We start from the raw sequence: 17,369 nt of genomic DNA, 5'->3' as shown, positions 1-17,369 counted from the left end.
GCTCATTCACCTGAAGAGCCATGTTATTGGTTTAGCAGGGAGCTACTAACAGATTTGAGCACAACACCTTTATGGAGAAGGCTCATATGCTCTTATATCTTTATTTACATTCAAAAATATTAATCTTGGACACAGGTATAACTCTGTGGTGCTTATATAAAATACCAGAGAAAATATTAGGATAATACAGTCAATATTATCTCCTGCAAGGCTAATTTAAAGCGATAGTGGTAGCGCTCTGACAAAATCCCATCCTGGTCCAATTTCTTTGCTCTGTGAATGTCCCCTGCTGTCTAGTGAAATGCAGTGGCAACTTGACCCCCTCTCTCTGTTTGCTTAATGATGAATACATGAGCTGACATGGATAGCTGATAGCTCAGCACAGAAGATGCATCCCAAAAATCCTACAAGGACCAAATGTGGCAATGGTGGATTAAGGGCTGAGCATCTGAGTGTCAGAGGTTCAGGAAAAACTCTGCTGAGCTTTCATGCAACCAGTCAAATATCTAATTAAGAACAAGCCTATGCAAATTGACATAATTGATTTTACTTATCAGCATATGGGTGTTATTCCCACATTTAGTCACTAAAAACCTGTAATTACTTCCTAGGTATTTTTAATTGAGTGGAAAAGAGGCTTTAGGGGCCAATTAGATATCAGACTTTTGCTAGTATGTTGTCCTTCTTACCTGTCTTTCCTAAAGTGGCTTTAATTTCCACCACTATATGGGCCATGATTTCCTTTGTGTTTCTTTTGGGTTTTTAAATTATATCTTAATTCTCAAGTGAAGAGAATTTCCATTAAAGAATTAGCAAGACAAATGTTTAAATCAGGAAAATCAGGACTTCTTTTAGTGTTTTCTAGGCAGTGAACATGATTTGTCTGGAAGATACAGACATCTTCAGATTTCTTAGAAAGTGTAATTTGACAGGTGGTAACTTTGGTAGTAATAAGGAGTGACTAGGCTAAATAGAGCTCTGAGCAACCTGGTCTAGGGAAAGGTGTCCCTGCCCATGTCATGAGATGATCTTTAAGGTCTTTTCCAACCCAAACCATTCTGGGATTCTATGACTAGTAGTGTGACTCTTGACAGAGGTGATCTCTTGTAACTTAGCTCCTTGGCTTCCAGAGGAAGCTACCCCATTTGTAGTACCTACACTAGCTCAGAGTTTCTGCTCCAGGCTTGTTGAATTTTGCACAGGCTGATGTTTGTCAGACAAGGGCTTATGCTGATAGTGCAGAGGGATGCCAAGTCAAAGATCATCAAGAAAATCTGGAAATCTGGCATTTCCTCTCTTTTTGTGCTCCTTTTTTTTTTTTTTTTAAGACCACAAAACGCAAATTGTTCTCAGATGTCTTGTTTGGTGGTCTTCATGAGGACAGTGTGAGGAAATGACAGCTGAACAGCAGCTGGCAATGATGCCACTGCTAGTTTTTACAACAAAGTCTAGTGGGTAGCTTTAACGTGAGTGGCTGGTATGATCTGGAAAGGGGAGACCACACTGAGTTGCATTCTCTCCAGCGACAGGCTAGAAACCACTAGAGCTGTGCAGAGTTTCAGATGAACAGGAAGTGCACAGTTTGAAATCACAGCAGAAAAACCAGGCAGGATACCTCACAGCTGTAACACGGCAAATGCATCTGTAAAATAACAGGAACCCACCCTGCTGGTTTTTGGGGAAAGCTGGACTAGCAGGCAAATGCGAAGTGCTTGCTGGTTTGCCTTGTCCACAGGGGGCATCTAGGGGCCAGTCTGGAGAATTACTGGCCTCCACGGGTAACTGCAACTCCAGGGAACACCCAGCTTCCTTCAATAATTGCTATCCTGGCTTCTTCTGTTCCAGGAGACTGGAGGCTGTCTGTGAAGAAGCTAAAGGAAAATGAATCATTCACACCTCTACCGTGGGCAATACACTTCTGCATTTCCCAATATGCAATTCACCTAAGCAGCCCACTGTAGAGATGAGCATAAACACGCTTGTTTTGAGCAACACTCCATGCACTAGAGTGCCTAAAAGATAGGGCAGACAAGGACAAAAAGACAGGACAAAAAGAGCCACTTCATATTGTCCTGTGTGATCCAGGATTGAGCAGCTTATACAAAGCCAGAGACTACTTTGAAAAAATTTCTGGGTATTTGGTTCCTTCTCAGTCACAGTCCTAAGCATGGAGCTACACTAATCATCACTCTGAATATGTCCAACAGTCAATTTTGTTCCTGGTCAGAAAATTACAAGTTCAGTGCAGTAGTGGGGAAAAGCAAACATTCATGAAGTGAAACTTTTCTCCTCTGATCAGTTTGTTTCAGTCCCTGCTGTACATGGCATTTACTGCTCTGCTGTATTTCATTCCCCAGCTCTTGCTCAGAAAGGGATGACTGGTACAGCTGCATCACCAAACACATCCCAGATGACTGCAAAGCTCACAAGACTTCGACTTTCCACAGTAGCGTGGAGGTAAAAGGAGGCCAAATCTTTCAATGCTTGAAAAGGGAAGGGAGAGAAAGACAGAGACGAAAGGAGGAGGGTTGTACAATATGGAGTTCCTAGTAGCCATACATTCTATTTTCATTTAAATAAGCATGCCAAGCTTGAACAGTGAAACTCATCACAGCTCACGGGCCACCTCTGAAATATTAATCACACTCCATACTCTGTGGCCTTTGCTTAATTCTTCTGGAAGAAGATTGTTTTGTCCTAAACAACAAACAAGTAGTTATTTTCTATTTATTAAAAATAGCTACAAACTTCATAGATTTAAAAAAAACCTACCCATTAATTACACTAATATCATATACACAATAAAGTCACTATCAGTGCAAACCCCACCAGCAATATTGAAATTATACCAGTGCAATTATGCATATTATTATCTCATTATTTTCAGTTATTCTACTCCCAGTTAAGGAGGCAAAACCTGCATCTGATAAAAATTTAAAAAGCTATTTTAGATTACATAGAGCCTCAGTTTTACTAAATACAAAAGAGTGCTGGTGAGGCCACATCTGGAGTGCTGTGTCCAATGCTGGGCTCCTCAGTATGACACATGGAAACCTTGGGAAGAGTCAAGAAAGGGCAGCAAAGCTGATAAGGGACTGGAGCACCTCAGACAGGAGAAAAGGCTGAGAAAGATGGGACTGTTCAGCCAGGAGAAGAGAAGGCTCAGGGATCATCTACTGTATGAATACCTGGAGGGCACAAAGAATAAGAAGCTGGGGTCTTCTCAGTGGTGTCCAGTGACAAGAGTAGAGGCAGTGGCCACAAACTGAAACACAGTAAGTTTCTTCAAACAGCAGCAAACACTTTTTCAGCCTGAGGGTGACTGAGCATTGGCACCCAGGGCTTCCTGAGGATGTTGTGGAGTCTCCATCCTTGGAGATGTTCAGAAGACACCCATACACAGTTCTTGCCAACTGCCACTATGTGGCTTTGCCTGAGCAGAGTGGTTGAACCAGGTGATCTTCAGAGTTCCTTTCCAAATTCAACCATTCTATAAATTAATTTTTTAAGACCTCAGAAAGTAAAAAATAATTCAAAAACAAATTGGACTTTTTTCAGGCCTGTATTCAAATCTACTTTCAAATATTTAACAGAAAAAACATTTTAAATTAGTCGGTTTAATCTAAACCAAATCCTTTTTCAACAAATGAAACAATAATTTATTTTGCATCTCTGCCTCTGGTATAAGTTTGAATGTGCGCATGGAGAAACTTGGAGGAATTTGATTTGTCTGATTAGATCCTGTGTGTTGGCAGAAGTCTAATTTCCATACAGGAAACAATCCTTCAAAAGCACAAAATTTGTCCTACTTGTGCCAAATGCTGAGCAGTTGTGAAATCACAATGGGGCACTCATAATACTTTGGTGCTGAACCTCAAGTAGCACACCTTGTTAGCTTGCATTCAGTTCCACACTGATCGTGGCTCCCTGGGCTTGGAGCAAAGGCACCTGAACATCACTGTCATGTGATGCATTTCAAGAACTAGGAACAGCAAATACATTTTCCAGAACTGCTTACACATATTGAGATCAACCAGAAAGCGTGGATCAGATTTGGAGTGGGGTAAATTCATCTTTGGCTCTACTGTTTTCTTTATCCTCCCTTCCCTTATCACACAGCTGTCCCAAGGTGTAATGACAAAGAGCTCAGGGGCTTTTTGGATTTAAGGTTGTAGAGCTTTTTTTGGATATCATTTCAAAAGCTGCTAACAAAAAGATGTTTTTAAGTCATGTTCCTACCTGCAATTTTCATATGCAATTAGTCAGATGCTTTTCTGATGTGGAAGAGTGTCAGGGCCTGACCAAAAATAGATTTATGCGGATTTTACTTTTTGTGACTCTGGCTTTACCAGCAGTGTGTGCTAATCTTTCAATGCTGAAGCAGCTGTATGTCACTTATAGAAGTGCACTAAGAATGAGAAAATTTGGGGATCTTAGTAGGTGAAGGTAGACTGAAATGAGAGAATTGTATGTAATGCAACAGGGCTGACTAAGTGGACTTAAGGAAGTGTGGATGCTTCTTCATTTATTCTTCTTTGATTTTAAGCTAAGGGAAAGGCTTGGAATACCCTTGGGTGAGAGGCCTCCTACACTGGTGCCTGTGTCCCATGTCATGATGTGCATGAACTGTGGCTGTGACTTTACCCTCACTTTGAGGCGACATCATTGCCATGCCTGTGGGAAGGTAAGAGCTGTGCGAGCTTCTCAAGGGGGTTTTATTCACACCTCTAGGACACTGGCGGCTGCTGCTGTAACCTGAAAATTTGCAGCAACATCAAGATGACAATTCAGCTTCTAACAGAACCAGTGAGTGCTTTGCTAAATTAGCTAGTTAGGTTTCTACTGTTACTAGAAGGAATAACAGTAACTTTGCCTTAAGGTCAAATTACCTCCTAAAGGCTAGTTGTTAAAGGCTGACAGGATAATTGTTGTTGAGTGCAGCCCTTTTGTCTAACACACAGCTAGCTCTAGAGACAATGAAGAAATAGACTAAAAATACAGGCTCTGTTCTGGACCAGAGCAGCAGCACAACTACACCATGTCCTGTCCCTAATGACAGCTGGCAAAATGATCTTCCAAGGAAAGTGAAGAAACTCAGCAGCAGAGCATGGTTTGATCGGTGACTAAAGGGAATGTTTCCTCTGTGCTCCAAAGAGCTGTTGCCTTTTGCCCTAAAGCTCAGGGGATCTATAAGCTTTCCTGGTTTTATCCCTTGACCTCTGACTAAAGAGATTTGCCTGTATACATAAAACTGCAGTCCTGTTTTAAACCACTGCTGTCTTTTAAACTGATTTTAAAATTTATTTTAATAAAACCAACAGCAATTTTTGATAGGATAAAAAAGCATTTAACTTAATCTTTTTTCCTAATTCCACTGAGAAAATCAATCCGTACATACACAGGGTTTGGAAGAGCACACAAACTTGTTTAAGAAAACAATGTTACTTACAAAGCTACAAAAAGAGAAGTCATATTAAAGTGGTCTTTCTGTGATTCAGTGGTGGGAAGGTGTAAATTCCTGGAGAGAAGGACACAGTAATGGCGTGCAACCAAATACAGTGATCAATTCTGCTTGGCTTACAACAGTGTAAAGCTACAGCAATCACATTTCAATCAGCAGGCGTTTCCTGACTGCCACAGATTCAGGAGAGAGTCATGTCTGGTCCACTATCCAACTTCCTCTCCCAGCCAGCTCAGGGGATTTGTTTTGTATGTGCATGTCTATAAACTTCTATTGTATTTATGTGCCTCTCCTCTTGCTGAAACAGATTGTATGTCGAAATTGTTCAAGAAACAAGTACCCTATGAAGTACCTCAAAGATCAAGCAGCCAAAGTCTGTGATAGCTGCTATGTGGAACTTAAGAAAAGAGGTAAGATTCCTTCATTCTTCACAAAACTGACAAATCTATTTCCTGCTTGTATAATGGGGATGATTTAGGACCTGCCTTCTGTATTGTGTTTTGTTAAATAGTATTCCTCATTTCAAGTTTGAGGCATGTGTACTGAGGTTCTGGGAGAGCCAGGCTCTAGAGCAGCTAAAACTGCTTAGTGAGCCATAAAATCAAGTTTAGCAAACTGTTTTTTCAGACTGGAACAGAGGAAACTTAGATTAGCTCTACAGAAGAAATTCTTTGCTCAGAGGGTGATGAGGCCCTGGCACAAGTTTCCTGGAGAAGTTGCAGCTGCCCTGTCCCTTGGAAGTGTTCCAGGCCTGGTTGGACCAACCTTGTAGCCACCTCATCTAGTGAAAGGCATCCCTGCCCATGGCAGGGGATGGAACAAGATGAAGTTTAAGGTCTCTTCCAACTCAAAACATTCTGGGATTCTATGATTATAAGCTAGTTCTCTGAGACCTCCTCTAGCCTTTGGATAAACCAGAATAATGATAAAAACAATGTCCTACGAGGAGCAGCTGAGGACTGAGTTTGCCTCCTTTGAAGATAAGAAGTCTGGAAGGTGCTCTTGGAAGCTTCCTCAGGAGGAGACATGGAAACAATGGTGCTGATCTCTTCTCCCTCTGCTCCAGTGACAAGACACATGAGAAAGGTTCAGCACTTCAGCAGGGAAGGCTCTGACTTGATATGAGGAAACCTTTATTTTACCAGAGGGTGGCCAAACATTGGAACAGGCTTTCTAGAGAGGTGATCTATACCCCCTGCCTGTCAGTGTTTAAGAGACATTTAAACAATGCCCTTAATAACATGTTTTAATGTTTGGGCAACCCTTAATTGGTCAAGCAATTGCACTAGATTGTGGTAGGTTCTTCGTAACTGAACTATTTTATTTTGTGATGTAATTATAGGTGATAACTATTCCCTGTCATTTCTAATTAATTATCCATTAAAATAAAATGTCTTTGTCATTCTTCACTGTCCTCATCCATGTTGTTGCTTTTACAAAAAGAAATACTAAGGCTAAGTGCAGAGTCACTAAGAGCTGCTCTACAAGGCGAGTTTATCTAGTTACAGATGAAAGTATGAATTCAAAGCAGAAGAGCTACTGCCTATCTAGAACTTTGTATTATTATCCTACTATATAAGTCTCTTCTGATTTAAGTACACATCCAAATAAAAGACAAAAGGGGGAGAGGGGTTACAGATATATGAACAGAGAGTGAACAGGAAATAATTTTCTTGCACAACTACTCATGTAGACAGTCTCTAAAAGTAAGCTTACTACATTGCCAGGAAAAAAAGGCATGGGCAGATGAAGCTTCGTTTTTCCCTTCTGATTAAAGAAATTCATGCTAGCCAAGAAAACACATAAACAGATGCTGTCACAACAGCCAAAAAAAGCATCCCCCAGCCAATGTGTGTCCAGAAACAGTAACTCAGATTTGTGCTAAACTAATGCTATGCTTTACTAAGAGCTTTCAAATAATGTGTTGCCAGAAATTAAATCATGAAGATAAGAACTCGGACACATGGGCCTAATGGAAATTTTCAGATATAGAATAACTGTGTCCCATGTACAATTCAAAGAGAATGAATGGTTCATACAGAAAGAATGTTGCATTAGTGAATCTATCCTGGAAAGGTGTTACAGAACATAAAGGAGAAAGATGTCAAAACCATTTGCTTAATGCTCATTTTAAACAAGAAGAAACCAAGCTGTGTTTTGAGCTTTTCCAGCTGTCTTGCAGGCCTTTTCAAGAAACTTTAGGTTAGTACCATTAACTGAGGGTGCCATGGAACCCGCTCATGAGACTTAAAAAGGTGATTTGAAAGAAAGGCTAAAATAAAAACTGTGTATAAAGGAGGCATTGCATGTTCTGTAGTTATTTATATTAGTGTATCATGTCTCTACCCTAGCCTGATATATACCAACTTATCCATTTCCCCCTTCCCTTTCTGAATTTTCTTAATCTTGCAGAGCGGCCACTAAGTGTGAGCTTCCCTCCAGCTTCATCTAGGTGTTCAAGCAGTGCCTTCTCCTCTGTTTTCCACAATATTCATTATTCATCTTTTAAGAAACAGAAGAAAATCCCTTCAGCTCTCATGGAGGTAGGAACCAAGCTGCCTGAGAAAGGCAAGGAACTATAGAAAACTGTGAGCTCATATTTCAGCAGCTATGTTTTTAAATTAAACTGTGTGCAGTGGGCTCAGCACATGCCTTGGTTTACTTTCATTATGCAATTTCTTTTTTTTTGCTTTTCACAGTAGTGTTCACAAAAATACTCTGAGCTCTGGAGATAGCACAGAAGTGTCTTGAGCCCACTAAAAGGTTTCACTTAGTGGTTGGTGTGATGCAAACATGCATAATCAAGAGGGGAAAAAACTTTACTGTTACAAATCCTGATTTCTCCTACCGTGCTCCAGGTGGCAGCCTCAGGAGAGGGAGCTACCATCAGTGGTTACCTCAGCAGATGTAAGGGAGGCAAAAGACACTGGAAGAAACGCTGGTTTGTTATCAAAGGCAAAGTCCTCTACACCTACCTAGCAAACGAGGTACTGTGCAATCTGTCTTGAAATAGTTTTCTGTCTGAGACTCCTTCTTTGTTTCCTACAGGCAGGAGACCAGTAAATGGGCAAGGTATAAATGGTAGTTCTTCCAACTGCCTGCTTCTGAGACCTGGTCCTAACAGACTGACTTGGCCACAGGCCTAGCTGGACCTGTCACATGCTGCCCTTCATTATTTGATTTCGTATTATTCATACTATTACAAATTGTCAACCACTGGGAACCTTAACATACATATTTACACCTAAAGACTTCAAGATCCTTCAGTGTTCTCTGGTGCACTTAGTAACTGTCACATATTTTTGTAGAGGGAGAGTACTATGATCCATTTTGGGTGGGGAGGAGGATCTTGTAGTTTGGCAAATATAGATAAGACATGCTTGTCCAACTAGCACCAACAGAGAAAGACAGGAGGCAGAAGTGAGAACAATGCCTTCTGTGTTGGCCAGCAAGCTCTTCCTTACAGTCAAGGAGGCTGGGTATCAGCTAGATAATTTTTATGTATTTTATCCCTTTTCTTATTATATAATAGCTGTAATACAGATGAACTTGAAGTGTGATATAAAGTTTGGTTATAATTGATAGATTTCATAAGCAAAACCATAAAAATTCATTTTGCTCAAATAAAGGATATAGAATGCCAAAACCTGTCAAAGCAATGCTTGGTACTTTAAGCCTTTAGAATACTTTGAAAACATCAGATATTTAAACTTGAATCACCATCACCTGTGCTGGTTACATGAAGCAATGTTGTCCCCTTTAAACAGATAAGGAGATTGAGTCACAAAAGGATTCATGGCCAAAACCAGCAGTTCAGACCGTTAGCATCAAATTCTGTATCCAACACAATTGCCTTATCTCTTTTAACCTTAAAAGTGATTATTTCTCATTCAACAATAGGAAAAAAGCAATAATGGGTAACTTTACATTCCTAGGCTGCAATATACCTTCTAAAAGCAGAGGCGAAGGCAATATACACATATAATCTACCTAAATGTAGTGACCAAAAACTGCAGCTATCAGTAACAGCTTAACTGCAATTTCATTAAGCCTTATGGTTTTCTTAGACTCGTACAAAGCTGTGTCTACCAAGCAAAATTCATGGGAGTAAATTAATGATTAATTACATTACTAACTAGGAAATTTCCAAGCAGCCTTTTGGAAAGCATGTGTGCAGCTTGAGAAAGGGCAGATTTCTAAAAAAGTCACTCGCGCTGTGAAAAGAAATGACAAGCTACCACAAGAACCACTACTTGCAGCCAGCAAATAAAAATGATTGAAAGAAACATAACTGGAAGTGAGTCTCAGGCTTTCAGAACTGCTGCTGTACTCTTAGTAATCTCAAGTTTGCCTCCTGGACCATAATGTCAAAAGCAGCCATTAAAGGAATGGCTAATTTGACCTTCATGGCCATGTGGATGATCATGAAGAACTGGACTTTGAGAGCTGGTGTTCAAGACTCAGAGTAGATAAAACATACGCAGTACACAGGCACTGTTCTTATTTGGGTTAAAAGCCATGTGTCCAGCAGAACATCCACACTACCGCTTTTGCAGAACTGTCACAGAGGGGTTGCATTATTTGCTTTTCAGAAAGAGCTGTCAAACTGTTACAAGCCTTCTCTCTACATTTTGGTTTGCTTCTTCACTTTCAGGACAAAGTTGCTACAGAAAGTTTGCCTTTGTTGGGTTTCACCATTGCTCCAGAAAAGGAGGAAGGAAGCATGGATACAGTTTTTCATCTCTACCACAAGCAGACGCTCTTTTATAGCTTCCGAGCAGAGGATAACAATTCAGCACATAGGTATGGGGATAGACTTCCACATTAGCCAGTGAGCTTATGTGGGGATTTTTCCCTCCTTCACTTCAGAATGCCTTTGTAACAGATGAAACAGCTTTCAGAATTTTGATTAAGCCAGATTGCATGTGACTGGCCTGACTGACATTAAAAATCTACCTAGTGCTTTTCAGTTCCTTCAGGAAGGAGAATTTGCTCCCTTCTGTAGGTAAAGAAGAGACTGAGCCTCAAGAGTCATAGATAGAAGTCTGTCAAAAGTGATTACTGTAGAAAAACTTCCAATTTATATGTTAAATTTACCCATTCCTTAGTTTTCTCATCCACAAATAGTTGTTTGGATTTCCCACTCTAATGTTACTGCTTTCACATAATAAGATAGTCACAAGATTTGTAATAAAAACCCAGCACCCTGAGACACATAGAAAAAGAAATTAGTATTTATAGGAGGTTTTGTTGCTTTAAATCATACTTTGCCAGATTCATCTTTCCTATTCTAAGACATCCCTGACTTTGAGATTTTACAATAAATGACTGGTCAAGACTGTACTAGAAAGCAAGAGTCCCAGTACTCAGCTCCCCGCTTTAATCACAGAACTATTGTTCCTCATTAGAGCTGGGATGGAAAATACAGTCTTCTTCAATGCTTTATGTTCTTAAAGTAATTATTTTTCTTAAAATGCAAAAAAAAATTTGTATGTACCATTTTTCTTTCCTCTACTTTTTAGGTGGATTGAAGCCATGGAAGAAGCATCCATATTATAGCAGCTTTCACTCAATGAACTTGGAATAAATTCTCAGATCTATAAATTTCCAGCAACACTCTTCTGACTTACAAAACTGAACAGTGTATTTCAGGCCCACTGGCCCCACACACTGGATCTGAACCGTTTCCAGCTTGCTCTTTTTCTTCCTTCTTCTTACATACACATTGTTGCAAATGAAAATATCAAGAGATTATTTATGGTGATCTTTATGTCTGTGCAAGTTCAGCCTGTACTATAAGCTTCTCTTCTGGTCCCACAGTAAACTAAGTTTAACATCAAGACTTGGAAATATTGACTACAGTAAGTAACAGACTCAGTTTTACTTATTCCAGAGCACTGTTGTATCTCATTGGGTTGGTTTTGATGTCTACTGTGACATGAGAAACAATGCAGTAAACAACAAATGATCATTTAAAGCACTTTATCATTTTTTATAGAACTACAGCCTCATTTTCTTCATGTTTCTAAGGAGTTCTGTGGCTTGATTTATTAGTTGTCCATTAATAGGCACCAGCATGAAATTATGCCCTGCATATGCTATATTGTTTCCACAGAAAATGAAGGAAAAACACAATTTACCTGGTCTACCAACACTTCACTGACTATGATCCAACATAGTTACTTACTATCAATTTATAATTTTACACAAATCACCATTTCATTTATGTTAAAGGTTTAGTTTCCTATCACTGCAGTACTTTGAAATGCACTCCAGTAACTCTACAGAGCCAGATGCTGAATTATATCTCTCTAAATACTTCAGACTCAAACCCAAAGGTTATTTTTAATTTATTATTAAACTACAGACAATTTTTATTTAACACATCTACCTAGTAGTATTAATATTTTTATCATCTATTTAAATACTGTATCTTTATTTTCAAATTTCCTGTTGTTTCTGCTGTTCTTGTTACGAAAAATGTCATCAAAAGTTGATCCACATAACCAGCACAGCATTTTAAATATGCTGGGTGGACTGAAATGCACTTGTCTGAACCTGCTCTGCTGGAGTAATTTGGAACTCCTGTGGCCACACCTGTCCTATGTCAGACTGCTGTGGTGTTTTACACCAGCTGAGGATACAGATCTCTGGAATTTGGGGGTAGGGTTTTTTGTTTGGTTTGGGTTTGGTTTTTTTGTTGTGATTTTTTTGTTGTTGTTTTGGTTTGCTGTGGGTTTTTGGGGTTTTTTTGGGTTTTTTTTTGTTTTGTTGTTTTGGTTACTGTTGTTGCGGTGGGGTTTTTTATGTTTTGAGTGGGAGTTTTTATAAAGAAGATTGAGAAGTGATGTTCTAATCATTGCAATGCAGTGATTTTGTCCTCAGTCATAATATTTAACTGAGGAACAGAATGACATCTATGATTAAAATATATCTATATAAAAATAACATGCTCAAGAATTTACTTACATTAAATTATATTGGTGGGAATTTTCATTGCTTTTATTTTTCCCTTTCTTCGAGGAACTTAATGGAGATCTGAATTTTTGACCCTAACAATTTTTTTAGAATTTTCCATATTTTTAAAGGTCTACAATATATATCCAAATGGTAAGGTAGATCAGTTTATCATCAGGATAAACAAGCTTAAAGAAACAAATACACATCTACCACTAAATAAAAAGCTCATTTTGGGTTTTTTTTTAATACATCTGACTTTGACCATTCCATTAAGCATATATTATCATTGCAACATTAAGCATATATTATCTGTGCAAACAGAAACCAAGAATGAGAAAAATAAAACTTTTGTATTCTTTAATTAATGGATGAACAGCAAGGTTAACTTTGTTTCATGTAGAGCCATGGCCTTTCTACCAATACACTGTAAATGTTTATCCCCCCTTGAAAACATTTTGCACTGACAAGAAAAATAAGACAACATTGAATACAGAGCAAGATCTCTAACCATGGTCTGAAACAAAACAAAACTCACTACAGAATGACAATATTATGAAGATTTATGTGCTGACATGTAGGGACTGTTGTATTAAGATTTCAGTTAGAAGCAGGAAATGAACATGAAAATATTTTGTTGTAAAAAATAAGATACAGTGCTATTAAACATTGGTTTAAGTAATGTAGAGAAATAAAAGAGCAAAACATAACTGCAGTTCTACAGGCCTTTCCTTTATACCATTATTACCCTCTTTAATTCCAGCTTTGCAGTTTCAGTTACTGTTAACAGACGCTTGCCTATTAAACAGTTCTCTGACAAATAAGAAAAAGCATAAAATCTGAAGATGGTACTGGAGGCCTTCTGGTAGAAACAGGATTTAGACCTAATTGGTATGATGACATGTTTCAATCACACTGATTTATCTTCTGTAAAACCCACCTACTTTACTTCATTCTTGATTTCAGTTACAGATACAAATGGTCTCAATGCAGCATAAAGAGAAAAAAAAAGAAAATGTCCTCACAATTTCAGTCCTACTGTTAACTGAATTTGAGCAAAGCTAATAGGCACCAGAGACAGAAATTTTCATTTCAGAGTTACCCAGTAATCACCTTTTAGAAAATGCTAACATATTAAAATAGGGGTGTACACTCAGTTTACTACCTGACATTTACTTACACAGCTTTTTCTTACTAATTTAATGCTAATATTACTCCTTCAAAACAAAATTTTGTTCCATGTCTTCACAAATACGATAAAAAATTTAGCACTAAGTCACAATGTACGAGCTGCTCAGTCAACACCAGGGATCAAGCTTCTCCCATTTCTTGTTTCAGAGTTCTTCTGTTTATTAATTGATTGATTAAAAACATTAAGGTTATTAGTTAATATCTGCAAATAATATTTAGATCTATTTTATGGTATATGTCTAGTTAAAAATCTTAAAACTTAAAAGTTATTAAATTTTTTTTCAAATCAAAGTGAAAGTCATTTGGAGATGGAGAATACCAACATAACAAGAGGCTATACCACTTACACAAGCACTGCTGGTCAAGACCTTGGACTGCTACCCTTCCTGAGCTGGTTCTCTGCTGCTTTTACCACACAGCTATGAATACCAACCAGGCTTTCCTATTTGCATGCTGCTTTGATACGAAAGCAGTAAAAACTATGTTGGCTGTAACAACATTAAGTGACTATAACTGCTTGGGAAGGTGAAAGAAGGAGACTATTCAGTGAGGGGAAAAGGTATTCCTTTAAATATTAAGGGAAAAAAACACTAGTCTAACTCCACAAGTAACTTAAGAACATAACATACAAGCTTCTGTGTATGAAAAGCAGTGTGATTCTTCAGCCTGGGTAACACTGTGACACCACTTTTCATCAAATTTTGACAAGAAAGTTTCTAGACTACAGGGAATTGTGGTATGAGGTCAAAGGTAAAACTTGATGATCATGGAGGTCTTCCCCAGCCTTAATGATTTTATGTAGTGATATTTTTCTGCAATCAACAAAACCTACAGCGGACAGCAAACTCACTTTTGCTCAGAGACAAACATGGAGAAATGAGGGCAAACCTCCCACTTGGTGGAGGCCACCAGCTTCCTTCTACACTGCCCAGCCAAGCACAAACCCAAATGAAAGGCATGAGGACTCACACTTTAAAAATCATCTGCTAACACTTAAAAGAGAGATTTAAATTGAATGTGGTATTAACAAGACCAAACAGTTCTGTTAAAACTTTGTCAGTCACTTGTAATTGTTGATTTCTTCTATACTAAGTATTGGTTCTGCTCTGACAATTTACCTTGAAAGTTCCTATAAATTTTAAGCAACTGAAATGAGAACTTAATAAAAACCCCAAACAACCAAGCTCTACAGTACCGTCTATCCCAAACATTCAAAACACATGAATAACCTCAAACCCTATTTATATTTTATACTACATGGCACACACCGAGTTTTAATCCCTCTTAGTCCATTATGTACTTTTACTGCCACCACCATGGCCAGAGAGAGAGCTTTGGCCTCTTGTAGCCCACAAGTTCACTGTAGAGGTCCTCTCCTTCCACGCCTAGAGCCTCCTTCCCTCCTTGGAAGTACACACATCTTACCTCTGTTCCGTAGGGAATTTAGTCCGTTCTCCTGGGCAGGAAATAATTTCCACAGGGACTCATCCCTTCTCTTTTTGCATGGCAGCTTTGTAGCTGCCTCATTTTTTCTTCTGAGGCAACTATCCTATTTAATGGGAGGAGCTAAAACGTCCTTGTTATCAGCAGGTGCGTTTGAAACTGACCACCGCTACAATCCTTTCTCAGCTAAGGCTGGGAGCAGTTCACTCTTCCCGGGCAGGAACTGCGGCCCGAGGAGAGGCCCCTCGGGCCAGCCCGTGCTCCGCCAGGAGGGCAGCCCTGAGGAGGGCAGACTGTTGTCCCCTCAGGAGGGCGGCCCTGAGGAGAGCAGCCCGTTGTCCCGTCAGGGGAGCGGCCCTGAGGAGAGCAGCCCGTCGTCCCGTCACGAGGGCGGCCCTTGGTGCAGATCTCGCTCGCGGCAGGACCTGCGGGATGAGGACAGGAGCCCTCCGTGAGGAGCAGAAGAGCAAGTAGGAGCTGACGCGTGCCGGCTGGAATCGCCCATACCCTGAGGGCCGGATGGGAGAGGGAGTGAAACTACACTTGGCAGAAAGCGGTGGCTAGAGAAGGTGGTATGTTAATTTTTGGCTTTCTCACCATCCACATCCATTTTAACTGATAGTTAGATACAATTCCCCCAAGACTGCTTTGCCCACGACAGTAATTCTTAAGTGATCACTCTGTCTTTATTTTGACCTATGAGCTTTTTCATGTCATTTTCTCCCCATCCTGCTATAGAAGAGGAGGGGAAAGTGAGTGACTGGGTTATCGTGTGGCTGCAATCCACAGTCAGCTCACCACTGTGTGGTAGATAGATATAATTATTTTCTTTGCTGCCAGTCTAGTTATTAACCTTGACTTGTAGAGTAATCTCAGTGTTCTTTGATGTTTTTCACCTCTGGCATCTTCTATTAATTTCTGTCCAATCATAGCTAAGGCCAAAAAGCAGTTTTTACTAGCACTCCTTTATATATCTGTGTATCTAAATTTAGCAAATGTCAGCATTATCTAATACAATCTTGCTTATTAAATAAGTTCAGGGCATACACTGTAGTTCTACACTTCGTTGAAATTGTTGCAAAAACCACAGCGAAATTTGTCACAATGTTAATGCAGCTTTCTTCAACCTTAGCATGCCCGGTGGAGCTGTATAGCAAGTATGATTGCTCTCCACCAGAGCTCAAACTGCTGCAAAGCTTTCTCCACGTTGCAGAAACAAGAGGAGAAGATGGAGGAGACAAATCCTCCTGCCTTCTAAATCTTTCCTCAACTTGCCCATCAGGAAACACTGAGGGGGGAAAGCAGCCATTTATATTTGGCTTCAGCATTTTCCATTTTTCCTTTCATTTGATCACACTTTGATGTACATTTTATGAAGTTAAAAGAAATATCTGCTTCTAAAGGTATGCAGGTCCATATTTTGAGAATTTGAAATTTCTTCACATATTTAACATTACAGCAGTAAACACCATAGACATTTTTGAAACATTTTCCTTTATTTGTGTATTGCAAACATATCTGCACATCACATGCGTTACTAATTTCCTGGTCTGTGAAAGTAACGCTGGAATTTGTAGGTCTAGTACATTAATCATACTCTTACACCAAGGAGTCAGTTCTAAGAAAAAACTACAAACAACCTTCCAAAGAAAAATTAAAAAGAAAAAAAGCATACATACTGAATAGTCAACAGCACCTCTTGTTTCTGTGATTGTTGCATTTAACTGCTATCTCTTCCACATGTTTTCTTTCAGGTGTTATCTTATTCATCTAACTGCTCCTTAAATTAGCTTCTGTAAAAATTATTAGAGTCAAGGGAAACCTACTAGAAGCATTAAGAACATTTTGATATGAGTAGGTTAAGGATAGCTAGTTATGACAGGGAGTGAACATCCGATAGCCTGTAAGAAGACAAGCATTGAAAGGTGGTAAACTCTTAAATCACCTCAGCTACACCCAAACTTGTTTCATGCCTATTTGTGTGTTTGAAGGTACAACATACCTCACTTACAGCCAACTTTGCCATAAGAGCCCTAATCAATGACATTGACTTTACAAAATTAAATAAAATCTCAACAGTCTGGCGGTGGCGTTTGTGAGAGCTTGCTCCATTGTGAGCCCACCTTTGCATCCTCAGCGAGAACCAAGATACACCTGGAACAGCAATACCATCAGCGCACTGGACAGCCACCGCCAACCCGCGACCTCGGGCTTCCGGCTCCTGAGGAGCCTCCCGAGGGAAAGGGACAAAGGCGGTGAACGTACCTTCCCCTCACTGCCCCGGAGGCCAGATTCCCGCCGGCACTTCCGCGGCCCG

The 17,369-nt window shown here is 39.6% G+C and overlaps 2 protein-coding genes and 1 long non-coding RNA gene across 3 annotated transcripts in view; 2 read left to right on the top strand and 1 right to left on the bottom strand.

Moving 5' to 3' along the window:
• Nucleotides 1-13,128, top strand: part of FGD5 (FYVE, RhoGEF and PH domain containing 5) — a 69,044-nt gene extending 55,916 nt beyond the window's left edge. The window contains 7 exon segments of the mRNA XM_031061631.1: nt 2,358-2,457; nt 4,547-4,684; nt 5,769-5,871; nt 7,874-8,004; nt 8,320-8,448; nt 10,116-10,264; nt 10,984-13,128. Coding sequence (XP_030917491.1) covers nt 2,358-2,457; nt 4,547-4,684; nt 5,769-5,871; nt 7,874-8,004; nt 8,320-8,448; nt 10,116-10,264; nt 10,984-11,020 — 787 coding nt within the window. The 3' untranslated portion in view covers nt 11,021-13,128.
• A 2,444-nt stretch (nt 13,129-15,572) lies between these two features.
• NR2C2 (nuclear receptor subfamily 2 group C member 2) overlaps nt 15,573-17,369 on the top strand; it is a 37,341-nt gene continuing 35,544 nt past the window's right edge. Inside the window, exon 1 of the mRNA XM_031061636.1 lies at nt 15,573-15,624. The gene's annotated coding sequence lies outside the window, so the exon portion shown is untranslated. The remainder of the gene's footprint in view (nt 15,625-17,369) is intronic.
• Nucleotides 16,530-17,369, bottom strand: LOC115948520. Its single transcript, XR_004082339.1, has 2 exons — nt 17,318-17,369; nt 16,530-17,206 (listed from the first exon to the last, which is right to left on the bottom strand). It is a non-coding gene; the product is annotated as an uncharacterized LOC115948520 (long non-coding RNA).

The sequence above is a fragment of the Geospiza fortis genome, unplaced genomic scaffold (genome assembly GCF_000277835.1).
Source record: "Geospiza fortis unplaced genomic scaffold, GeoFor_1.0 scaffold128, whole genome shotgun sequence".
Taxonomy (NCBI): domain Eukaryota; kingdom Metazoa; phylum Chordata; class Aves; order Passeriformes; family Thraupidae; genus Geospiza; species Geospiza fortis.
The sequence above is the reverse complement of the archived record's forward strand: the minus strand, read 5'-3'. Positions and strand labels throughout refer to the sequence as shown.